The sequence below is a fragment of the Mustelus asterias genome, chromosome 5 (assembly GCF_964213995.1).
Source record: "Mustelus asterias chromosome 5, sMusAst1.hap1.1, whole genome shotgun sequence".
Lineage (NCBI taxonomy): Eukaryota > Metazoa > Chordata > Chondrichthyes > Carcharhiniformes > Triakidae > Mustelus > Mustelus asterias.
The window spans coordinates 77,943,621-77,970,978 of NC_135805.1; the positions used below are offsets into that span (position 1 = coordinate 77,943,621).

Sequence of the window (27,358 nt, forward strand, 5' to 3'; positions counted from 1 at the left end):
TCTGCAGTTGTCCAGTCTATTACATCATTCCTTAAAACTTAAGTCTCACTCCCTATCCTCAACCTCATCCAGGACAAACATGAAGTTAAATACAATCTGGCACCTCAATTGGAACATTTCACTGCTCAACAATGAACTCCTTCTCCCACACTGCATGTTCTACCAGTCCCTCCTTCAAACCACCACAAAAGTGGTCTGTCACTTATCTGATACTATCCTCCTACTTCACTTGTATTTTCTCTATACTTGAACATTTTACTATCTAGCAACCATCCCCTAATCTTGTAACCACTGTGGGTCACACTATATCCTGTCTACATTGCTCAATCATAAGCCTCAGTGCTTTGCACACAGTTTTCTATTCAGGCTGAATTCAGTCTAGATCCACAACACCTATACAACTTTGAAACCTTTATACCTAACCAGTGCCCTTGTGCAGTTGCCAATATGGTCCTCTTGCTGACTGATAGATATGTGGTCATAGGGGGACAAAATATGTCATACATATACCTTTTAAATTGTTGTGTCTTACTCCCAACAGAGACTTCCTCTCTGCTCCATTCAAACATGAAGCTTATAATGTCTGACCTTGCTTGTGACTGGCTTTGTCTACTGTTTTCTTAATGATCTGATTTATCTGTCACGTGGCAAAGATCAAATAAATTCAATGAGAGAGAGTGAATTCATTCACTTTAATTAGGTACAGAAACAGACTTTATATATTTAGAAGGAATTTTAAAGAAAGTTTCGACTAAAGATTGAACCTCACTTAGTCAACAATAGCCAGATGAATGGGTCAACAAAAAGATGGTTTGAAGTTTTAGCCGAAATTCTCTCTCTGAACAATAAGTTGGATCAACAAGAAAGGAAATAGCAAGGAATGCAGTGACTTAATCGGACTTCAGTTGTCGCACAGTGTTCTAGTTTTCATCATGTAAACTGGCCCGTTTAATTTCACAGTTGAATGCAGGAGATTGAATCACTTCCATCAGAGAATAGGATTAAGTGGTCAGGGATACATTATGAATACATTAAACTTTAGTCAGATTTGTTCTGTATTTTCCTTCAGCTCTCTTATCAAATGTGGCGAGTGAGGGATGACGCAGAATCATTGATGTATGAGCAAAAAACACAACACAGGACAACATTAGTCTACCCAGCATACAAATAACACTTTCTAGGAGGGAGGCACAAAATAAGAGTCTTCAAAGGGCAATGCCTTGTGTCCAAAAGCACGTGGTATAAAATTGCCTCAGTTACTCAGGCAGAGTGGTAAGCCTGTGGAATTCAGCACCACAGAAAGTAGTTGAGGCCAAAATATTGCCTGCTTTCAAGGAGTTAGGACAAAAGAGGTCAAAGGATATGGGGAGGAAGGTGGGAACAGGCTATTGAGTTGGATGATCAGACATGATCATAATGAATGGCGGAAAAGGCTTGAAGGGCCAAATGGCTTACTCTTGCTCCTATTTTCTATGTTGATTGCACAGCCCTCTCACCCCCCAGTAGATTTTTACATCGAGAATAAAGAATAATTCATCTGGTGAAAAATACTGAAATAAATGGCTTAATTTGCTCCTACAGAAAAACATCAGCATTGAAACGATTGAAAAGGCACAGAGGGAGGAGGATTTGCACTAATCAAAAGCTTTTAGTTTGACAGAAAAGCAGGAGTAAAAAGCAAACAGTACCATTCTGAACGGTATTTCTGCTAACTGAACTTGCAACTTGCTCCTTGTGGTTGGGAAGGATACAAGCCTTTGAAAGCTTAAATTATCATTTCCATTTTGAGATGAACCAATTTAGCGAAAATTACCACTTTAGAAAATAGCATGAGAAAGTTTCTGCTATGGCTTCAACAACAGTAATCAACCAGTTTTACATAGCTATGTGCACTTTGAGGGGAAACAAAGCATCACTTATAACAACTTTGGCACATACTCACTAAGTTTTGATGTACAATTAGTGTCTGACGCACACTCTGGATACCAACAAGAAACTCATTTTATTTAGACTATTATGACTTGTTAGAATGTTTCTGATCAATTTATGGTAACACTGCTGAGAGCTTGACACAAGAGAAAGATATAACCACATTATTCAACAAAACTAGTAGAACTCAAAAGTGCACAATGAATTATAGAGCTACAAGATATTCCCAATGCATGAATCAAGTCGAGAACATTGCATAAAGATAAATTAAGCAAATCAGTTTTACGATCAAGGCACTGGTGAAAAGAGTGTAAAAATTGAGACTTTATCATTCAAAACATTTAACTTAATTGGGAAAGTGCCAAGTACCACATAATTTGTCTGTATGTATTAAAGTATGTCAAGATTACTGATTTGCTAGTCATTGCTAAAGAACTCTTGAAACTTCTCTAGGACCAAGCTGATAATGGAGAAAGGATTCAGAAATATTTAGGGAACCATTCTGTTTCATGTTAACTCCCTTCACTGATTATCCTTTATTTTTGATGCCTTTATAATTTGCATCCTTGTCAGTCTTTGTTGTGGCACATGCAAAATTGTATGAATCTGCATAACTTGTCTCTTGAGCACACTGAAGAGTAATGCACTTTTGAATGACCCATTTCTGCATTTGTAAAAATAACTGCAATCAGTGATGTGCATTGTATAAAATAGCCGACTTCAAGCTGAATTAGCAAAAATATCTCTCCCAACCAACTTGTGACAAGTAAATAGGCCAATGAACCAAATAACGCATTAGGAGATAAAGACAAAATACTGTGGATGAACATAGAACATAGAACAGTACAGCACAGAACAGGCCCTTCGGCCCACGATGTTGTGCCGAGCTTTATCTGAAACCAAGATCAAGCTATCCCACTCCCTATCATCCTGGTGTGCTCCATGTGCCTATCCAATAACCGCTTAAATGTTCCTAAAGTGTCTGACTCCACTATCACTGCAGGCAGTCCATTCCACACCCCAACCACTCTCTGCGTAAAGAACCTACCTCTGATATCCTTCCTGTATCTCCCACCACGAACCCTATAGTTATGCCCCCTTGTAATAGCTGGAAAACAAAAACAGAAAATGCTGGAGGAACGCAGCAGGTCTGACAGCTTCTGTGGAGAGAGAATAGAGCCAACATTTCGAGTCTGGATGACCCTTCCTCTCTATTAGGGGACTTAAAATCATAGAAACCCTACAGTGCAGAAAGAGGCCATTTGGCCCATCGAGTCTGCACCGACCACAATCCCACCCAGGCCCTACCCCCATATCCCTACATATTTACCCACTAATCCCTCTAACCTATGCATCTCAGGACACTAAGGAGCAATTTTAGCATGGCCAATCAACCTAACCCGCACATCTTTGGACTGTGGGAGGAAACCGGAGCACCCGGAGGAAACCCACACAGACACGAGGAGAATGTGCAAACGCCACACAGACAGTGACCCAAGCCGGGAATTGAACCCAGGTCCCTGGAGCTGTGAAGCAGCAGTGCTGACCACTGCGCTACCGTGCCGATTTGTTTAACATCTTATCTGAAAGACAGCACCTCCAATCCCACAGTACTCTCCACTGGACTGTCAAGCTAGATTTTGTGCTCAGATGTTTAGAGAATTTTAACCCTCAACCTTCTGAATTGGACAAGAGTGTTACCAGCTGAGTCACAGCTGACACTGGTGTTGGAATGTTTCAACTCCGGTATCATTTGGTCAGCATACAGCCATCAGAAATGCTACAAGCCCACGATATTATCATAGCAAGGCAAGTCATATTTTACTAAAATAAACAGAATGATTTCTATTACATACTTGGGGATAAGGGAAAGTTGTCCAATGCTTGAATGGTGCCACACTGCATGCGCCAAGGCCAAAACATAGCTGCAGTACATCTCACAATATGACTGGTGGCAAGCTGTGAAATCAAATAGTTGGAATGGATATCCTACCCATTCGGTATCTGAGGTCAGCGTAGCACTGTTGATAACACTCACGATACGATCATTCAATACTATCCAGTAGGGTTCCTTTAAATAAACAATAAAAGAAAAATATATATATTTTTAGGAATTAAAGCATTATTATAAGCCATTTTTGAATTCAAATTTGGGTACAAAGCACACTTTCAATTAAACTGTGAACCAGTCTGCAATCTTGGTGTCATATTTGACCCCAAAGTGAGTTGCTGACCATGAGTCATCACTAAGCCCGCCTATTTCCACTTCACTGGCATCACTTGACTCCAGCCCATCCTGACTCAACTGCTGTGGAAATCCTCTTATACGTCATATGTTACTTCTAGACCTCTCTACTCGACTGCATCCTGGCCAGTTTTCTATGTTCTATTTTCCATACACTTGAAGTAATCTAAAACTCTGTCCTTACTCACACCAAGTCTTGTTCAACCTTCACCCCATGTCTGAAGAAGTGCGCTGGCTCCCAGTTAAAAGTAACACCTTGATTTTTAAATGTTCATCCTTCTTTTGAAATCCCTCCATGGCCTTGCCCTTCCTGATGCACAAAATCTCCTTCAACTCCACAACCCTCTAGTTTTGGTCTCAATTAACCCCAATCTTAAATTCTCAATTGCCAGCAGCCATGCCTACAGTTGCCTAGGAACCAAGTTTTCCTCTTTCCTCCTTTAAGACATTCCTTATAATCTAACTCTTTGACCGAGATTTTGGTCATCTGCTTAATTTGGCCTTATGGGGATCAGTGTTAATACTTGTTTTGTAACGTTCCTTATTTTATAACAGTAAAGGCACTGGATAATTACAAGTTATTTACTGCACCGTAAGGCATTCGCCTGCATGTTGGACAACTAATTTCAAAGTCAATTGCTACACTGTAGGACATTAATGATTTCACTAAGCTGAGCGATTGTGAGTGAATTTGTCCTACAATTCTTATTGCCATTCCATAATGAGTTTTTCAGCTGACTGGTGGAAGCAGTCAAGTAAAGCCACTGCTACGTTGACCTCATCTAGCACAAATGGGTATTGCAGACCAACAGTCTGTGCCTTCTTACACCTTGTCCTCTGATATTAGAATTGCAGTGATCTGCTGTACCAATATATCAGCCTAGCTTTTCCAATAGGTTACCTGCTTTACTCGTGTAAAATGGACAGCGAGGGAGCAAAGAGAGAAAATAACCAGAGTATTTTTCCAGATATCTGCCCACTTTATCCCCAACCCAGTTTCCAGTTATACCTGTGGTTAGGGAAGCATACATGCTACCTTTGGATAAGCAGATGTAAATGAGGTTGCAATAACATACTGTCATCAGACCCTCCACTGTCAAAGTCTCCAGGGGGTAGGAAGGAAAATGGAGTGGTTCCACAATCAGATCAGCCAGGATCTTACAAAGACACAGCATATGTATATTTTCTTGCCTATATTAGTTAGGCATCAAATGTTTCTGGATGCTTTACAAAAGCATCCGGGTTGCACGATGGCACAATAGTTAGCACTGCTGCCTCACAGCATCAGGGACTCGGGTTGGATTCCCGGCTTGGGTCACTGTCTGTGTGGAGTTTGCACTTTCTCCCCGTGTCTGTGTGGGTTTCCTCCGGGTGCTCCGGTTTCCTCCCACAGTCCAAAGATGTGGAGGTTAGGTGGATGGCCATGCTAAAATGCCCCTAAATTGACTACCCCCCACCCCTCAGGAGGACTAGTTAGGGTAAATGCATGGAGTTAGGGGGATAGGGCCTGGGTGGGATTGTAGTTGGTGCAGACTCGACGGGCCGAATGGCCTCCTTCTGCAATGTAGGGATTCTATGATTCTAAAAGGAGAAAAATGAATTAAAAACAGACCGGCAATTATAGTTGTGGGACAAACATTGAAAACACATGTTCCTTTACTCAATATCACAATGGCAACAGGAACGTACCCCACTCACTCAATATAAAGCATTTTGCAACTAGTAGAACCATATCATGAAACCCCTTTCACAGATGATGATAAAAGCACAATAATATGCAACTTATTATTTTGTATATGTTGTCAAAGGCTGTGACTCCCTGAAGTTTTTTTTAAATGCAAGAATTATTTTCAAGGAAACTCCACAGCATTTCATTGTTCTAGTAGTTTCTTCCCCCACCTCTGTTAAGGGTGTTTACATGAGGTTTAGAGAGGTTGGTGATTATACCTAATTTGCAGGATTTTTAAAAATCTTTCATGGCGTGTTGCTGGCTTAGAATCATAGAATCCTAAGGAGGCCGCCATTCGGCCCGTCGAGTCTGCACCAACCACAATCCCACCCAGGTCCTATCCCCATAACCTCATGCATTTACCCTAGCTAATCCCCCTGACATTAAGAGGCAATTTAGCACGGCCAATCCACCTAGCCGGCACATCTTTGGGACTGTGGTAAGAAACCGGAGCACCTGGAGGAAATCCACGCAGACACAGGGAGAATGTGCAAACTCTACACAGTCAGTGACCCGAGCCGGGAATTGAACCTGGGTCCCTGGCGCTGAGGAAGCAGTGCTAGCCACTGTGCTTGATCAATACTTTTCTTGCCCTCGAGAAGGTGGTGGTGAGCTGCCTCCTTGAACCACTGCAGCCCATGCGGCATAGGTACACCACAGTGCTGTTAGGGAGGAAGTTTCAGGATATTGACCCAGTGACAGAAGGAACGACAAGGGGAATCACAAGAATTATTCCAGGGATAAACAGTTGTAGCTATGAGGAGAGACTGAAGGGGTTCGGTATGTTTCCCTGTGTGAAAAGGCAGCTGACAGAAGACTTGATAGAGGTATTCAAGATCCTGAATGGTATGGACAGGGTAGTGAAAAACTGTTTCCCCCTCAAAAATACAAAAAAACTAGAGGGAATACATTCAAAATAATGGGCATAAGGAGTAGAAGTGACGTGAGGAAACATTTTTTCCACCCTGCACTGGAGTCTGCAACAAACTTGCTGAGAGAGTGGAAGCAGATTCGATTGAGCTATTCAAAAGGGAATTGGATTGCTATCTAAAATAAAATAATGTGCAAGGTTACGATGATAAGGCAGTGGATTGAGATTCGGCAGAATGCTCCGAGAGCCAGTGCAGACTTGATGGGCCAAATGACCTCCTTCTGCACTGCAAAGATACTGTAAAAAAATATTTAAATTGATTTTGTATTTCTTTGATTTACTATGTGGGGAAACTAGTTGAGAAAGGAACTATTCTGTATTCTCAAATATTAAAAATCTCTGTTAAGATTTGTTGTTTTTCACTACTTTTGACTTCTCCTGTTGCTGCTTTTTATTGAACACTTTCTCATCATTGCACTCCAACTAGGGCCATTAAGGCTTGTAGACTTTCATGTGTCCAGTGCACTCAACTGTTTAATCTCATGTGAAGCAAACCACATTGGCTAAAGATTGGCGAGAGACTTCAGGAGGAGGCCAAGATGATTCAATCACTTGGCATTTTTAGCTGAGGGCAACAACAAGCCAATGTCCGCACTATCATGTCACTTGAAAGCCAATGGCAAAGTTCTAACCCAGATAGACTGTGGAGCTTTGATAGAAACCTTTTTCTCTCCAAAGGATTTGACGAATCCTAAAGGGATTACAAATTAATCCTGAATTGAGACTCCACAATACAAATGCTCATTGGCTGTAGCAATTATTAGTATGTACTCAGAATTTCTTATAAAACTTACAGGTAATGCAGTTATTACAAGTCCAATTGCATTCATCCAGGCAGTAATGTTCTCTCTCGGTACTAATGGCTGACTGGAAGAAAAAAATATTCATACTGAAGCAAATGACAAAAACACCAGCAAAGAAACAAAATACTGTGGATGCCGAAAATCTGAAATATAAATATAAAATGCTGGAAATATTCAGCAGGTCCGGCAGCAAATGTGAAAGGAGAAACAGTTAATGCTTTGGGAAGTTGGCAAACATTACACTGTTTTTCAAGACTGGAGGGAGAGAGAAAACAGGCCAGTTGGCTGAAAATTAGCTGTTGGGAAAATGCTGGAATTTATCATGACGGAATTTATCATTGCGCTCAGAAAAGCATAGTTTGATTAGAACAAGTCAACATGGTTTTACAAAGCAAAATCCTGATTGACAAATTTATTAAAAGTTTTTATGGAGAATGTAACTGATAGGGTAGATAAAGGCTTACCAGTGGATGCAGTATACTTGGGAGTTCCAAAAGGTATTCAATAAGGTGCCACACAAAATAGACAAGATAGGGGATCATGGAGTGGGAGTAATTTTTTGCATGGATAAGAGAATTGGGTTCATGGATAGAAAGCAGAGTGGGCACAAACAGTGCTTTTCCAAGTTGGCAGGCAGTAAATATTGGAATCTGCCAAGATCAGTTCTGAGGCCACAGCTATTTACAATTTATATTGATGACCTGGATGAAGAGATAGAGAGTGACATATCGAAGTTTGCTGATTATACCAAGCTATGTGGAAAAGTAAGCTGTGGGAAGGACACCGAGGCTACAAAGAGATATAAACAGATTAAGTGAGTGGGAAACAAAATGGTAGATGGCATATAATGTAGTGTGAAGTTATTAACTTCGGTCATAAGAATAGAAAAGCAGAATTTTTTTTAAAGTGTGAAATTTATCAGTGTTAATGTTCAGAGAGACTCGAGTGCGCTCATACAAGGAACACAGTTAATATGTAGGTGCAGCAAGCAACTAGGAAGGCAAATTACATTCTGGTCTTTATTCCAAAAGGACTGGATTATAAGTATAAAGAAGTCCTGCTACAGTTGTACAGGGTTTTGGTGAGAACACATCTGGAATACTGTCTGCAGTTTTGGTCTCGACATTTAAGAAATGATATACTTGCATTGAAGGCACTACAATGAAAGCTCATTAAATATGCCCCTGGGATGAGGGGGTTGTCCTCTGATGAGAGGTCAAGCAAATTGGGAATATATCCTCTGGAGTTTAGAAGAATGAGGGGCAACTGATTAAAACCTGCAAGATTCTGAAGGGGCTTGATAGGTTGCACGCTGAGAGTTTGTTTCCCCTCGCTGGGGAATCTAAAACATGGGCACTGTCTCAGGGTAAAGGGCTTATCATTTAGGATTGAGATGAGTAGAAACTACTTCACTCAAAGGTCGTGAAACTTTGGAACTCTCCACCACTGTGGATGTTCCATTGTTGAGACTGGAATGGGCAGATTATTGGTGTCTCAAGTAATTAAGGATTATGGGGGGCAGACAGGAAAATGAATTTGAAGCCCAAGATCAGTCATGATCATACTGAATGGCAGAGTAGGCTCAAAGGGCCAAATGGTCTATACCGGATACTATTTCTTGTGTTCTTGTCAATAATCTTTCATCTGAACATTAGACCATGCAAGGTCATCTACCTGAAACATCAACACTTTCTCTTTCCACAGATGTTGGCAGACCTGCTGACAAAAACATCAGCCTGGTTTTAGAGATAATCTTCAAGATTTTCTTGTACACTAACAATGAGCAGCCCCCAAAGAATCATGAATACTAAAGTGTCTAGGTTAAGAACCCAAATAAATTTCACAGGAAATTAAGATTTTAAGCAAAGGTGTGTTTTGAAACGATCAACATAGCTCTACAGAAAGACAGAGTTTATCATCCTCTCACAAGGCTCGACAGGAACAATTTGATAGATGCAAAACTATGCAGCTTCTTTTGTATTGGAAGGTGTGGATGAAAGAAAGAGACGAAGGGGATTAATATAAAACCTGCTATAAAAGGTTACACTGGCATGAAGGCGTGTTCGTGATCTTTATAGTTAATAGTGCATAAGCAGTAAAGAAAATTACACTCCTAAATTTTCACACTTTATGGAATGGGCTTTTAGTTCTAATTGTCTGTATCACTAATCTAACAAGTTAACCCAGGAAGCCTGAAATTGATGTGATCATAGAAGTCAATCAAATCACATTTCAGCAAACTATAATTAATTTACATATTAAAACTAAACCTTTCTTTCCAAGACATTGTTGTCCAAGGTAAATAAAGTTAATTTCTAAATGAAGTTACCTCTTTAGTACGACATTAAGAAGTGCATTTCCTACTTCCTTTCCTGGAACAGACAAGGCCATAAGTTCCACACAGGTTACATGAAGGGCATGTGCTGCTGGGTTGGGAAATTCATTGAATCTCCAGTCACAGTTTGGAAATGGACCAGGTGATTTTCCTGCCATTGGTGGTGAACTGATTAAGGTAAATAGTAAGGTGAATGTGTAACAGTGAATAGAGTTTCTCACAGGTATAAACCAACATAAAAATGCAGACTATGCTCAACCATATCTTAACCATATGATTGAAAAAGTTCTGATGTACCAAATAATTAGATATTTAAAATAATTCTAATGACTAATATTTCTAAATCAAAAAAATAAATAAAACAAATGCTTCCTTGATCCATGCTCAACTGGAATTATTGCCTACAGAAAACCTCTTCCACAGCAAAATAAACTAAGTAACTGTCTTCATTCCTATTAATTAAATTGTCTTAATCTGCAGGTATAGTTGAAGCTGAACAAGGTGAAGAGAATGGTAATTGGAACAATTTAGATACTATACAACTGCATAAAGTACGAATAAAACACTAATCAGCTGGAACTACTAATGTCTATTTTAAACTTTTTGGATGCTTTTACTACACTTGGACACTTTCATTAAAAGCCTTTGCATGTAGCAAATGAATTACTTCACATCGGTATTTTAATGAAAACACAAGAATCATAAAAATCCTTTTAAGCTCTGGAAGAAATCTCAAGATTACATTTTAACAAGATTTCAATCTGATTTGTTTTTTGTAAAGGCAATATTCTGGTTGGGATTCATATATCCTCTGAAGATTTTTTTGTGGTATTCACTTATTACACAAGACAATCTAGCTGGCACAGAAGGATATTCTCCACTAATCGACCAATTAACTTGCAGTAGTATGTGTCATCAGGAACCCATGGATTGTCTTCTCGTGCATTCATGGCAGATTTCAGATAGGTTTCACTTAAACACCAGCCTTGTGGTCGGTTATCTTTTAGAGAGCCAATGACTGCATGAACAAGCTTGCGTTTAAGATTAGTGCGGTCTCGCAGATGTCTCTCATAGTAATGAAGCGTGTTGTACAGGTAGGTCACCGGCCGGTCTACAGTGGAGGCAAAAACGCATATTCCTCAGTCAACTGTGAAAAATATATCTGAGACGTTACACATTTTAGTTCATTTAGTGAAGACAAAGCCAGCAATTCTTTTCCCTCATATAAAAAAGAAATTCTCCCCACAATCAGATATGTGATAATATTTGTAGATATCATCAGTGCCATTCCGTAGCTGATTGTTCACCAAGTGTGTTCAGCAACTTGTTACATGGAGAGACTGAGAAATTGGGATTATTTGTCTCATAAGGGGAAATTTAATAAAGGTGTTCAAAATCAACAAGGAACTTTGAGAGAGTAAATAAAGAGAAACTGCTGTGAAAGAAGAGTGGGTAACTAGAGGACACAGATTTAAAGTGATTAGAAAAAGAACCAGAGACAAAAATCAGGAAAAAGATTTCACACAGCGAGTTGTGATCTGGAATGCACTATATTTACTGAGGAAACGGGTATGAAGTCTATGGAAATAGGGCAAACAGGTAGGGAGGTCATGGAACCTTTACAGATTAAAGGGGAGGAGGTGCTTGCTGTCTTGAGGCAAATCAGAGTGGATAAATCCTCAGGACCGGACAGGGTATTCCCACGGACCTTGAGGGAAGCTAGTGTTGAACTTGCAGGGACCCTGGCAGACATATTTAAAATGTCAGTATTCACGGGGGAGGTGCCGGATGATTGGAGGGTGGCTCATGTTGTTCAAAAAAGGTTCCAAAAGAAATCCGGGAAATTATGGGCCAGTAAGTTTGATGTCAGTGGTGGGCAAGTTATTGGAAGGTGTGAGAAGGGATAGGATCTACAAATATTTGGATAGACAGGGACTTATTAGGGAGAGTCAACATGGCTTTTTTGAGGAGGTTACCAGGAAAGTGGATGAAGGGAAGGCAGTGGATGTTGTCTACCTGGATTTCAGCAAGGCCTTTGACAAGGTCCCTCATGGGAGGTTAGTTAGGAAGGTTCAGTCGCTAGGTATACATGGGGAGGTAGACACTGGCTCAATGGAAGAAGCCAGAGTGTGGTTGTGGAGGATTGCTTCTCTGAGTGGAGGCCTGTGACTAGTGGTGTGCCGCAGGGATCGGTGTTGGGTCCATTGTTGTTTGTCATCTATATCAATGATCTGGATGACAATGTGTTAAATTGGATCAGCAAGTTTGCTGATGATACAAAGATTGGAGGTGTAGTGGACAGTGAGGAAGGTTTTCAAAGCTTGCAGAGGGATTTGGACCAACTAGAAAAATGGGCTGAAAAATGGCAAATGGAATTTAACGCAGACAAGTGTGAGATATTGCACTTTGGAAGGACAAACCAAAGTAGAACGTGCAGGGTAAATGGCAGGACTCTGAAGAGTGCAGTTGAACAGAGAGATCTGGGAATACAGGTACAGAATTCCCTAAAAGTGACGTCACAGGTGGATAGGGTCTTAAAGAGTGCCTTTGGTACATTGGCCTTTATAAATCAGAGTATCGAGTATAAAAGTTGGAGTGTTATGGTAAGGTTATATAAGGCATTGGTGAGGCCGAATTTAGAGTATAGTGTACAGTTTTGGTCACCTAGTTACAGGAAGGATGTAAATAAGGTTGAAAGAGTGCAGAGAAGGTTCACAAGTATGTTGCCGGGACTTGAGAAGCTGAGTTACAGAGAGAGATTGAATAGGTTGGGACTTTATTCCCTGGAGTGTAGAAGAATGAGGGGAGATTTGATAGAGGTGTATAAGATTTTGATGGGTATAGATAGAGTGAATGCAAACAGGTTTTTTCCACTGAGGCTAGGGGAGAAAAAAACCCAGAGGGCATGGGTTAAGGGTGAAAGGAGAAAAGTTTAAAGGGAATAATTAGGGGGGGCTTCTTCACGCAGAGAGTGGTGGGAATATGGAATGAGCTGCCGGATAAAGTGGTAAATGCTTTTAACATTTAAGCAAAACTTGGACAGGTTCATGGATGAGAGGGGTGTGGAGGGATATGGTCCAAGTGCAGGTCAGTGGGACTAGGCAAAAAATGGTTCGGCACAGACAAGAAGGGCCAAAAGGCCTGTTTGTGAGCTGTAATTTTCTATGGTTCTATAAACAGATTTAACAAAATCAAAAGGGAATTAGATATATGAGGATAAATTACAGGGCTATGGGGAAAGAGAAAGGGTGTTGGACTAAATGGATAGTTGTAAGAAAGAGCAAACACACACAACAATCAAAGGGTCTCCATTTGCAATGTATAATTCTTTGATTCTTTGATATAAAGAATCAGGGGGTCAATTTTCTTCACTGAGAAAACTTGAACATCAGAAGCCAGAACAGTACTTAAAATACTGCACTTCTTTAATTTCACTTTCTTTTAAATATCATAAAAGATAAAGTCTCTCACATATCCTGTTCATTTTGAGCACTGCTCCGAGTTGGAGATTGAAACAATTCACTCTGTGTTGGCAATTAAGCATATTCACCACTTCAGATAAATTTCTCAAATGTCCTTTTCACCTTTGCGGTTTCTATCTTTCTAAATCTCTATACTTGATGTAGGAATCTAAGGTCACTGCCCTCCCTCCCATAAAGCCTTAACATATCCACCAGCCGATCCTTCCCAAACTTGACTGTACTCCACTGAGTTGACGTGAAGCAGTTTGTTGCTTAGCAATCTTCTCTGGCTGCAGGTTCCAGCATGCATCCTTCAGTCTTCCAGTTTACCCAATTTCTTTTTGAAAGGTATTCTTGAATCTGCTTCCCCCACCCTTCCAAGCAGTGCATTCCAAATCATCAGTGAAGGTTTTTCCTCACGTTATCTCTGGGGGACAAATTTAACTCCTAAAACATGTAGGTTTGGACCATGTGGATAGTTAAAATCATATAAATCTCAAACTCAATCCAAATCCACCTACTTCTAGCTTTAATGGTGACAGTACAAGCAACCAACCAGGGGGTGACTCAGCTGGTAAAACCTTTTAAACAGAATACATGCTTTCATTTTAGAGAGATTGTTATTTTTCATCCATGAACATCAGTTTTCCCTGGCCTTGGGAAATCTGTAAGAGTTTTAACAACACCAGGTTAAAGTCCAACAGGTTTATTTGGTAGCAAATACCATGCGGTGTCGATGGCAGTCATGATGTGGAGATGCCGGCGTTGGACTGGGATGAACACAGTAAGAGTTTTAAAACTCTTACTGTGTTCACCCCAGCCCAACGCCGGCATCTCCACATCTTGGGAAATCTGACAGATAAAAGGAAGTGAGTTTGCGTGGATTCAAAAGGCAAGTGCCTTTACTGCATGGTTTGTAGGCCAGGGGAACAGCAATGCTTCCTCTCAGCTTAACAAGCTACCCAGTAAACCCACTTTATGATCTGTATGACCCCACATTCACAAACTGAGAGTTTCCTGTTCCAGCATGATCTCCACTTTCTTGCCCCTGCTTATTTATTTCTTTATTGGAAATTATTATTGTATCTACTTCTACTACTATTTTAGGCAGTGCATTCCAGATCACAACCACACTAACTATATCCCCCCCATTCCATGTTAAACAATCAACTTCTAACTTGGAGGTGCCATAAAAATATTGCTCCTGCAGTGTATTATTTCTCCATTCTGGACAAAACTTTGGGCGAAAAAGATTCTGCACCACTGGCCGTGTCTCATGCATATCAAGTGGCTCAACAAAGAAACACTGGCACCAGACTTGCAATTTTATTAGGTTGCCCTGTTGGTACTGAGAGGCTGGAAAATTCCATCGTACATTCATTGATAATAGGCTTAAAATACAAGTAATCTTGATGCAAAGAATAACATCAGTTCACCATCCACACACAAATCAAAACTGAAACTGAACTAGACAATTTTTTTCAAAAACTTAGTTATAGAAATAATATAAACCTGGTTAAATATTCTGAAATACTTGAAACCTACCATGAAACTTATATAGGCCTCCTAGGTGATCAAGAAGTGTTTCCAAAGACTTTGAAACTGGAAGCAATTCTAAAAATCTGTGGATCACAATATCAAATACTGGCAAAAATCGAAGACAGACATTTCCAAAATAAATGGGGAGATACTGAGGCTGAATCTGCACGGGGGGATTAACTTGTTCAGCCAGGCCCTCAAAATACAGCTTTTCAGGATATTTCTGAAAGAAAAAAAAACAGCAAATGGAGAGCCTTCAGGCAATAGATATTAAAATGGATTCCATTTCTACACAAGTTACTTGTAAATATTTTACACTTCTAATTCTCTTCTTTAATAGCAATTAGCAGCACAATTTTATTTTCAAGAGCACCAATTTATATTAAAAGGTTAAGGACATAAACTTTCAAACTAAGTTTTTTAGTGATTCGTTAAGCAGCTGCTATACAGAACACAATGCATTTGCAGACCACTTTTCCAGTCAAAAAGAGACAAATGAGGTCCTGTCCCTACAAAAACTCAGAATGACCCTCCCTTTCCCTAGTGGAGGTCTTCCACATCAGCCTTGTATGCCAAAGGTTTTTTCTCATGCTTTTCCAAATAGAGCTATATCTTCAATGTATAAGAAATACTGCATCTGCCCGATGGGTATACAGCTCGTTCTTCTGATTGCCATTTAGGACAATAAGCCTCACCAATAACTTTAAGAGAATTGCAATCTTAGTTTTGCGCAGTTATCTTAAAAATATTTTTACAATCACAGTCAGTGGCTACTTTATGTCTGGTTATGGCAACATTTCCATTGGTTAATTATATTTTCCCCTGTAAAATAAAGCAAAATCAGTAAAGGATCTTTAGTTGAATTAATGGATCTGAATGCTGATTGATATTAAAAATGAATTTGATCTAAACTGCTACAATTTGAAGTGCATAAATTCAAACCCAGGTTTTTCTGAGAGCTTTCGCATTTTGATACTTATACCATGCAGCATTTTGAATATGTTGTAAACACAAAATGTAGTTTGCTGTGTAATGAAGTTCTCAAATTTCAATGAATATAGTAGGACCCTACTATCTTGGAAATAGTATTCCAATGAACCTTTGAACACAACATTTAATGTAAAAAATTCAGCATTGTCTACATTTGCAAACTCTACAAACATGATTTTCTTACTATTATCAGAGATGGGATAGGAAAAGGAAGAGTAAAAGTAAGTGTTCGGTCAAAAAAATTGTTGAAAATAACTCAAGTTATTAAACCTTTGGAGCTCACTTCATATTGGTTGTAAGTGAGAATACAACTTGAAAACCAAGTCCAATATCTAGTATCACTGAACTGAAAACACAGTGGATGATTATTATACAAGCTGAAAACCTGATCTTCGGTCATGTCATAAAATAACATTAATTTTCCTCTTATTTAAACTCTGCTCAAATTATTTCAGAACAAGACAATTTAAATGAGGTTTTAGATCAAATTATGTGAAGTGTCAGTTATGACAGACCATTCCAAACTGGGAACCATCATTAGCTGAGCAACTGTACCTTCAATTGGTATGGTGCTAACAATAAACGTTTCTTGTAAGTGCTAAAATATTAATATAGTTCATGATATCTGCTCTGAAGTTTGCTCCACAGGCTATGTAGCGATCACTTTCAGTGAACATCAAACAGCTCGAAGATCAGCAGGAAATGTAAAAGCCGACTTAAAATATACATCCAATTAAATTGAAATTGATTTCAAAAAGTAATAGATGCAGGAAACCCAATATCTTATTTTAGTATCTAATTTAATTAGAATGAAGAAAATTACATTACTCGTGCTTGACTTGTATTACAATTAAACTGATACAGGGTTAAATGTTAAATTCATTAGGATCAGAACATAATTTGCCATTGACAGTGCTATCGAGTGACACATTCATCAATAATGTGCTCACCAATGTTCAACTTGGGTTCTGCCAGGACCACTCTGCTTCAGACCTCATCACAATCTTGGTCCCAACATGAGCAAAAGATTGGAATTCAAGAGATGAGGTGAAGAGTAACTGCCTTGGACATCAATGCAACATCAAGGGATGCCAGCAAAGTTAAAGTCAATGGGAATGGGAGCTGTGGAGACTCCATTCATAGGAATCATACCTAGTGCAAAAGGAAGATAGTTGTTGGGAGGCCGATCATCTCAGCCCAAAGACACCGATGCAGGAGATCCTTGGGGCATTGTCCTAGAAATATCCTCAGTTGCTTCATCAACTATCTTCCATTCATAATAAGATCAGAAGTGAAGGTGTTTGTTGATGATTGCTGTGTTTAGCTTCAGTTGTAACTATGCAGATAATGAAGCAATCTGATCCGCATGCAGCAAGACCTAGACAACATTTAGGCAACAATAGGAAGCAACATTCAGGATATGCAAGTGTCAGGCCATGACCATTTCCAACAAGTGAGACTCCAACCCACACCCCATGATATTCAAAGCATTACCATTGTTGAATCTTGCAACAACATCCTGGGGGGGGTCACAACTGACCAGAAAGTTAACTGGACCAGCCATATAAATACTGTGGCTACAAGAGCAGGTCAGAGGCTGCGAATTCTGCAGCGAGTAACTCACTTCTAGGGGGCGATTCTCCCAGCCCGCTCTGCTGCTGGGCTACTCAAGTGGAAGCTGGAGTGAAGCAAGGCCATGGATGCCTGGGCATCACCAGCTTGGCACTGCCAAAGGGGCAAAGTGACTGCCCACCAGGCATAAGGCAGTGCCAAGCGGGTGGGGCCAGAGGGGGGGGGGCGCGGTCCCGCTGCCACTCTGCAATCAGCAGTGACTGAGGGAGGGAGACCAGCGATCAGGGCTGGCCATTGGGGTTAGAGGGGCGACAACGGGACAACAGAGATTGGGACTGCCGGATCGAGGCTGGCCTGGAAACGTCTGGGAGGCCAGCGATCGGGCCGTGGGGGAATCGGAGGGGCAGCATTGCGGGATTGCAGGGCTGGCAGTGCAGGGCTACTGTGTATGCGCCGATCTCTGCTCTGACAGATCGGCACATGCACAGTGGCCTGCTCAGTGCTATGCTGTCGGCCTCTCCAGCGGGATTAGATCCCACTCCCAGCTTTTTAATGACATTCACGCTAGTGCACTGAGTGTGGGAGATTCATTTTGAAAATCCTGCTGAAAAAACCAGTGGGATTTACTCCAGTTTTTACACGAACTCGACACTTTGATTTTTTTGGGGAGAATACCCAAATAAAGGGGAGGAGGTGCTCGCCGTCTTGAGGCAAATCAGAGTGGATAAATCCCCAGGACCGGACAGGGTATTCCCACGGACCTTGAGGGAAGCTAGTGTTGAACTTGCAGGGGCCCTGGCAGACATATTTAAAATGTCAGTATTCACGGGGGAGGTGCCGGATGATTGGAGGGTGGCTCATGTTGTTCCGTTGTTTAAAAAAGGTTCCAAAAGAAATCCGGGAAATTATCGACCAGTAAGTTTGACGTCGGTGGTGGCCAAGTTATTGGAAGGTGTGATAAGGGATAGGATCTACAAATATTTGGATAGACAGGGACTTATTAGGGAGAGTCAACATGGCTTTGTGCGTGGTAGGTCATGTTTGACCAATCTATTGGAGTTTTTCGAGGAGGTTACCAGGAAAGTGGATGAAGGGAAGGCGGTGGATGTTGTCTACCTGGATTTCAGCAAGGCCTTTGACAATGCCCCTCATGGGAGGTTAGTTAGGAAGGTTCAGTCGCTAGGTATACATGGGGAGGTAGTAAATTGGATAAGACACTGGCTCAATGGAAGAAGCCAGAGAGTGGTTGTGGAGGATTGCTTCTCTGAGTGGAGGCCTGTGACTAGTGGTGTGCCGCAGGGATCGGTGTTGGGTCCATTATTGTTTGTCATCTATATCAATGATCTGGATGATAATGTGGTAAATTGGATCAGCAAGTTTGCTGATGATACAAAGATTGGAGGTGTAGTGGGCAGTGAGGAAGGTTTTCAAAGCTTGCAGAGGGATTTGGACCAACTAGAAAAATGGGCTGAAAAATGGCAAATGGAATTTAACGCAGACAAGTGTGAGATATTGCACTTTGGAAGGACAAACCAAAGAAGAACGTACAGGGTAAATGGTAGGACTCTGAAGAGTGCAGTTGAACAGAGGGATCTGGGAATACAGGTACAGAATTCCCTAAAAGTGACGTCACAGGTGGATAGGGTCGTAAAGAGTGCCTTTGGTACATTGGCCTTTATAAATCGGAGTATCGAGTATAAAAGTTGGAGTGTTATGGTAAGGTTATATAAGGCATTGGTGAGGCCGAATTTGGAGTATTGCGTACAGTTTTGGTCACCTAGTTACAGGAAGGATGTAAATAAGATTGAAAGAGTGCAGAGAAGGTTCACAAGGATGCTGCCGGGACTTGAGAAGCTGAGTTACAGAGAGAGATTGAATAGGTTGGGACTTTATTCCCTGGAGCGTAGAAGATTGAGGGGAGATTTGATAGAGGTGTATAAGATTTTGATGGGTATAGATAGAGTGAATGCAAGCAGGCTTTTTCCGCTGAGGCTAGGGGAGAAAAAAAACCAGAGGGCATGGGTTAAGGGTGAAAGGAGAAAAGTTTAAAGGGAATATTAGGGGGGGCTTCTTCACGCAGAGAGTGGTGGGAGTGTGGAATGAGCTGCCGGATAAAGTGGTAAATGGTCACTTTTAACATTTAAGAAAAACTTGGACGGGTTCATGGATGAGAGGGGTGTGGAGGGATATGGTCCAAGTGCAGGTCAGTGGGACTAGGCATAAAATGGTTCGGCACAGACAAGAAGGGCCAAAAGGCCTGTTTCTGAGCTGTAATTTTCTATGGTTCTATGATTCTAATACCACTTCTAATTCTCCAAAGTCTGTCAGCTTTCTACAGATTAGAAGTCGGGGTATGACGGAATGCTCCCTACTTACCTGGATGAGTGCAGCTCCAACAGCACAAATACATGGAAGAGTCATTTTGCTCCTCCTGACCCCATAAAAGTTACATTTGACACTTACCAGTTGGCTCTTCAGAGCAGCATTCATTGTGCATATTTATGGTTAGATGGCTATCAGGATACTATTAACTTAAAACATGAATTCACATAGAGGCAAGAGGCTACTGCTCGATTTATGTGGTTACTTTATCGGCACTATACACAGCGGCATTATAACGCCCACAAGGCTAGAGCAGCGCACAGAATTAATCGACTCATTTTTAACCTCTCGCCTGGTTGTGCTCAGAAATGATCCCTCTAATTTCCCATCGCTATGTGTGCAGCCATTTCTCGCATTGCACAGTCCCTTTGCATACATCTGGAAACCTCAGCTTGTACATAGTCTGCTTGATCCCTTCGCAGTGAATTTTGAACTGCTGTGTGGTCGCACATCCACGCAACCTAGAAGAAATATTGCTCAGCAAAGGAAATGAAAATCCACCCTGCCTCCAGATCATTGTAGTGGCTGCTCTTTATCTTTCAGTGCTATCCATTAAAAAACACTTCTCTTTCTTAGTTTACTTTTCTTTTTAATAAATAACTCTAATAATCAAGATTACAAAATACAAACGACTACAAAAAACTTAGCCAGGATAAACTGTGAAAAAAGATGGCTGAACACAAGTGTTCATTTTAAGGATTTCCATTTATTGCTCTAACTGGAGACCTAAACCAATGTTTAAAAAGAAATCAAGCTCCAAAGATTAGGTAACCTTGCCATCAAATACTTTTGATCACTAACTCATTTATACATGTTTTCCTCCAATTTGAAATTGTGTTATATATACCCCTGAAAAGTAAGATTTGGAAAATAGCACAAGACTGTTCAGATAGAGCTGCGCGGTTACAAGCTTTGAAAAACAGTTTGGTATTTTTAGAATCACATTGAATCCAACATGCAACCTGAGGCACTATCAGAATTTCATGATTATCAAGTTTGCTTTGAAACAATCTGGTTAGCTATAGCTACCTCACTGCACAATTCATCATCTGGCAAGCCTTTGCAAAGTAAAAGGTTAAATTTATGAAGAACGGTAAAAGTTAAGTTTTGTATAAAAATTATACATTTTATGCATCAGATATGGATGGAAAATGAGTACAGTCTTTAGAAAGAGGAACACAGGTCTGCTACTGATGTTTAAACTACATCAAATACATTTAATTTTATATCTGAAATAAAACACTGGAGACGACCATCGGCAGTCACTCACCTTGTGGTAGTTCATGTGTTTTGTATGCCAGTCATTCTGTAGCCAGTGCTCCGGGGAGTTTTCCTTCACAAAGTCACTCACTCGGTTCCTAAAATCATTTGGTTTTAACAGCAGTAGCTGAATAATGAAGTAACAGACTTGGGCCTCGTTTCCCTCATGACTTCGCAAGGCCTATATTTAAAAATAACATTCAAGCTTCTATTACAATAGAGCTTTTTGAAGGTCACTGCTAACAAGACAATCTATTTTTTTTCTGTACAATAGATAGAACTGATGATGGAAGGTAGGATAAACTTTGGGGAAATTTAATGGCTGATTACTTCTTGCCATCATTCTTCACCGTGCCCCACAGATTTAACAACTGCTGCCCAGCTTGTGGTAGCACTAATGATAAAACTGTCAGTATTTGCTGTCATTACTCACCGAGTCATAGAATCATGCAGGAGGTGACCATTCAACCCATCTCTCCAATGAGGGTATCCCACCCTCGCCCTATTCCCGTAACCCCATATATTTACCCCACTAATCCCCCAATCTACATATCTTAGGACACTGAGGGGCAATTTAGCATTGGCAATCAACCTAATCTGTACATCTTTGAACAGTGGGAGGAAACCGTAGCACCCAGAGGAAACCCATGCAGACATGGGGAAAATGTGCAAACTCCACACGGTCATCCAAGGCCGAAATTGAAAGCGATAGAAACTTTAGGAGTCCACAGATAGGTAGAATGACATGGAAATCTAGAAGTTGCTATAAGTGATTCTATCACAGAGGCTGTGCTGTTGAGATACCACCTCACCACAGTGCAATCCTTAAATAATCAGTGAATTGATGAAAACTTCCAATTTTATGCCGTTAGTCTTACTGCAGAAACCTGTGAAAACTTTTGCGAATGATACACAATTAGGTTTTTACACTGCATACTAACCTCAATTACTGCTTAAACACCTTTACTGATCCTGAAAAACTAATTTTACATTACGAGAAGTTCCAGATTTTTGAAATGTTTTAAAATTTGTTTATATTGCAGCTTTGATCTTAACTGATATTTATTTTATCTTAAAATTAAAAGTGAAGGGATTAGGTGATATTAACTTGCAGTTTGTGAGGATACTTGAATGTAATTGGCTGCTTACGCCGCTTGCTGGCATCCTGCAACTATAGATCCTCTTATCTTGGTATGTTAAACTGTTTTGGAAAAGGAGAAGCCCATACCACAATGACCTCAAGATCTTTGTGTTCAGCTTTTTTCGTGGTATTGAGGTTGCTTATCTGCTGACTGCAAAATCTAGGCTAACTATATTTTACTGCGAAGAGGAGGAGAGAATCAAGTAGAGCAGAACTCCACATACAATGTTAGAGAAATCCTCTCCATCAGTTACAATATCAGCACTGCAACCAAGTCCCTCGAAATCGGTCAAAACATATTTGTTAAAAGTTAGCTGTGCTGGTGGACAGGAAAACAATTCAGAACCACGAATTCCAACCCAGCTTAGCACAGATGTATTAATCCTTGTTGGACCTTATCTGGGAGGACTCAAAATGGGTATCAAAAATAGAAAGAAAATTCAGTGCTTACTTTGAGGGTCATTCAAGTCATAAAAACTGTTGAAATATTAAGGTATTACATACTAAATTCAAAAATACTCATTCATCCAGGTTACATTATTCTAGTGCCTCAGAAGCATTTGGGTCTGAAATATCAACTATGCTACATGACATATTTCCATAAATAAATTAAACAGAGAACAATAGTGAACTTCAATTACCAGGCATAATATCAATCTGTCCAAGGTGACGATGTTATATTTCCACACCATGTCATTAAGGATCTCTATGCATTTATTCAGCTGTTGTCCTCCAGCAGAGGTTGAAAACTCGTAGACCAGGAAGTCAGCAAATGTTCGAACGTGAGCTACCAAAGCTCTTGCTCCTATTCTTTCCAGTACTCTGCAGTCAAGAGAATAATAGATTTCTTTTCAAATGATAATTTTCAGAAAAATAATGAAACAGGATAATAGTTATATACAAATAACAAAACACACATTTGTGACTAGATACAAATTGACATTTTATAATGAGAATTTACTTTTTTGTTATAACAAATAAAAGTAAACAAATTTCCACAAATTTGGCACCATCTTAATGGCAAATTTACAACACAATACAGATTTAACTTTACATAGATTATAAAATGTAACAGAAATACCATCGAAATTTATTTTGAATCAGTTAAAAACTGACAATTGCCATAAACAAAATTGTATTACCATATTTTTTTAATACATTCATGGGACATGGGCATCGCTGGCTGGCCAGCATTTATTGCCCCTCCCTAGTTGCCCTTGAGAAGGTGGTGGTGAGCTGCCTTCTTGAATCGCTGCAGTCCATGTGCTGTGGGTTGACCCACAATGCCATTAGGGAGGGAATTCCAGGATTTTGACCCAGTGACTGCAAAGGAATGGTGATATATTTCCAAGTCAGGATGGTGGGTGGCTTGGAGGGGAACTTGCAAGTGGTGGTGTTCCCATGTATCTGCTGCCCTTGTCCTTCAAGATGGAAATGGTCGTGGGTTTGGAAGATGCTGTCTAAGGATCTTTGGTGAAATACTGCAGTGCATCTTGTAGATAGTACACACTGCTGCTACTGAGCATCAGTGATGGAGAGTGTGGATGTTTGTAGATGTGATGCGGGCTGCTTTGTCCTGAACGGTGTCAAGCTTAAGTGTTGTTGGAGCGGCACCCATCCAGGCAAGTGGGGAGTAATCCATCACACTGCTGACTTGTAGATGGTGGATAGGCTATGGGGAGTCAGGAGGTGAGTTACTCGTCGCAGTATTCCTAGCCTCTGATCTGCTTTTGTAACCAGTGTTAATGTGGTGAGTCCAGTTGAGTTTTTGGTCGATGGTAACCCCAAAAGTATGTTGACAGTGGGGATTCAGTGATGGTTACATCATTGAATGTCATGGGGCAGTGGTTAGAGTATCTCTTATTTGTGATGGTCATTGCCTGGCATTTGCATGGCACAAATGTTACTTGCCACTTGTCAGCCCAAGCCTGGATATTGTCCAGATCTTGTTGCATTTGAACATGGACTGCTTCCGTATCGGAGTCGTCGCAAATGTGCTGAACATTGTGCAATCATCGGCGAACATCCCCACTTCTGACCTCATGATGGAGGGAAGGTCGTTGATGAAGCAGCTGAAGATTGTTGAGCCTAGGACACTACCCTGACTCCTGCAGAGATGTCCTGGAGCCGAGATGATTGACCCTCCACAACCATCTTCCTATCTACCAGGTCTGACTCCATCCAGTGGCGGGCTTGCCCATTGATTCCAGTTTTGCTAGGGCTCCTTGATGCCACACTCGGTCGAATGCTGCCTTAATGTCAAGGGCTGTCACTCTCAACTCATCTCTGGAATTCAGCTCTTTCGTCCATATTTGAACCAAGGCTGTAATTAGGTCAGGAGCTGAGTGACCCTGGCAAAACCCAAACTGGGCGTCACTGAGCGGGTTATTGCTGAGCAGGTATTGTTTGATAGCACTGTTGATGACCCCTTCCATCACTTTACTGATGATCGAGAGTAGACTGATTGAGCGGTAATTGGGCGGGTTGGATTTGTCCTTTGTGTACAGGACATATCTGGGCAATTTTCCACATTATTGGGTAGATGCCAGTGTTGTAATTGTACTGGAAGAGCTTGGCTAGGGGAATGGCAAGTTCTGGAGCACAAGTCTTCAGTACTATTGGAATGTTATCAGGGCCCATTGCCTTTGCAGTATCCAGTGCCTCCAACCATTTCTTGGTATCACGTGGAATAAATGAATTTTAGTCTTCAAGTGGAGTGCGATTACAGAGTAGAGGAGAATAGGACATAATTCAGTCCTTAATTTTATCTTACCATGATCAATTTTTACACCCACATTTACATAAAGTTGCTTAGGTAAACTTGTCACACACACACCTTCTCCTTAGATTAGCTGCAGCATTTTTACTAACAGGAAGGTGCAATTCTGACTTGACGCGAGAATCATAGAATCCCTACAGTACAGGAGGCGGCCATTCGGCTCATCAAGCCTACACCAACAACAATCCCAACCAGGCCCTATCCCTGTAACCCCATGTATTTATCCTGCTAATCCCCTTGACACTAAGGGGCAATTCAGCATGTCCAATCAACCTAAGCTGCATATCTTTGGACCGTGGGAGGAAACCTGAACACCCGGAGGAAACCCACGCAGACATGGGGAGAAAAGGCCAGAATTGAACCTGGGTCCCTGGCGCTGTGACGTAACAGTGCTAACCATTGTGCCATTGTGCTGCCCATATGCAAGTCTTGTGTCCTTACTTGTTATGCTGGCTACATCCCCCCCCCCCCCGCCCCCCATGAACCTCATAAGCAGTTCCCACTTTTACTGCAACATGTTTTTTGCTCCTACCAACACTCAGTCACCTTACTTCACACAAAAGAAAATAGGTGACTGCCTGCCAAACTTTTAAACAACCGTTAGCAATCTCTCTGATTTAGGAAGTACCAGGCTTTAGCTTCTAAATGCAACAGTTGTCAGCAATAATGGAAGTAGTATGTACCCATTTAATAGTCGTGTGTTGATAGTAGAGTATGGTATTCACAACGTAAGTCAGTGACATCACATTACTGATCATATTAAAGTATAAAAAACATTTTCCACCCTCCTTCCTCTCACTTTGGATACGTCCCCTGAACTCAGTTTTTATACTTCCTTCCTTTTATCCTCCTCAACGCATTAATAGCAGAATGAACTGCTATTAATTCCCTGATCAATTCAATTCTATAATTGATAATTAAGACATCTGATATAGAACATAACAACACAAGAGCTAGGAGCAGGAGTAGGCCATCTGGCCCCTCAAGCTTGCTCCACCATTCAATAAGATCATGGCTGATCTTTTTGTGGCCTCAGCTCCACTTACCCGCCCGCTCACCATAACCCTTAATTCCTTTACTGTTCAGAAAAATCATCTATCCTTGCCTTAAAAACATTCAATGAGGTAGCCTCAACTGCTACACTGGGCAGGGAATTCCACAGATAAAGCATTCCTTGGTGCCTGACAGGCCAACGTCCATTCAATACTTCTCGACACTTCCAAATTCACATTAGAAAAAGCGTTATATGGAGAGCTCCAGAAATGATCCTATGCCTTACTCTACTGGAACTCCAATCTGCTGCAATACTGTACTAGATTTGCTTGTCACAGCACCAATTTCACCACTAATTATTTTAGATATCAATTTGCATTTTTTTAAAGTACAATAAAGTCCTTGTGCACAAAGAATTGTAAGGACCATATTCAAAGAGGAAACATTGTTGCATGAACACTTATAATTGGAGGTTTGTACGTGACCACCTTTCAAAATGGGAGGTGCAAGAATTCTTCACAAAAGGAAGCCCAAGAAACAATAGCCAGCATGACAATTACAATCTTAAATTCTGCACATCAAGATAGCTCAAAGTGTAACACTGGTAAAAGTCTTATGACCAAATCTGTTATTTCAATTAAGAGAACTGAACATGGCATAGAGGAAAAGGGAACTAAAGGAAAATGTTTTATCTAATTAAATAAATGAGATGGCAGCTAATCACACCCATGCTGTTATTTGGCAGATCTTAATCAGGACTGCTTTGCAGGATATAGTTCAAACATGCACACTGCCTCTAAATTTTTAATACACCTCCACTAATGTCACAGTAAGAAATCACTTAAGATGCTCACCTATAGCCAATCTGATTAATGTGATCTGTTTCTAGTAACATTTTCCACAGCAGACAGAGGAAGAGAGGAGGTGATCCCTGCATGGAGAAGTGAGTGATAATATCGTTCTCATTGGTCATGGACTTCCACTTTCTGTATTCTTCTTCGACATTTTTCTTTAAATTAAACCGACTTTCCTGAGGCACGTTGTTCTGTTTGAAAAAGGCCTAAGGTAGATAAAATATTTCAATTAATACAAGTGCAAAAAGGAATTAGGTTTTTATCTATTAAAACAATGAAAATAAAATTGCTTATCTAATTGCTTCAAAACTTTATCAAAGTACTCAATTCAGACCATGATATTTAGTTGAATTGTGTTAGATTTCAACTCACTCAGATTAAAAATCTCCTGCTAATGTTTCTCCTTATAATTTTT

General features: G+C 40.6%; 1 protein-coding gene across 4 annotated transcripts in view; it reads right to left on the reverse strand.

Annotated features, from left to right (window-relative positions):
* The window catches only part of med23 (mediator complex subunit 23), a 92,812-nt gene that overhangs the window by 21,362 nt on the left and 44,092 nt on the right, over positions 1-27,358 (reverse strand). For all 4 annotated transcript variants that reach the window (XM_078212866.1, XM_078212865.1, XM_078212864.1 and 1 more), the window contains 8 exons: positions 26,944-27,149; positions 22,959-23,139; positions 21,187-21,357; positions 14,979-15,195; positions 10,847-11,083; positions 9,967-10,132; positions 7,629-7,701; positions 3,786-4,000 (listed from right to left, as the gene is read on the reverse strand). In XM_078212866.1, coding sequence (XP_078068992.1) covers positions 3,786-4,000; positions 7,629-7,701; positions 9,967-10,132; positions 10,847-11,083; positions 14,979-15,195; positions 21,187-21,357; positions 22,959-23,139; positions 26,944-27,149 — 1,466 coding nt within the window. The remainder of the gene's footprint in view (positions 1-3,785; positions 4,001-7,628; positions 7,702-9,966; positions 10,133-10,846; positions 11,084-14,978; positions 15,196-21,186; positions 21,358-22,958; positions 23,140-26,943; positions 27,150-27,358) is intronic.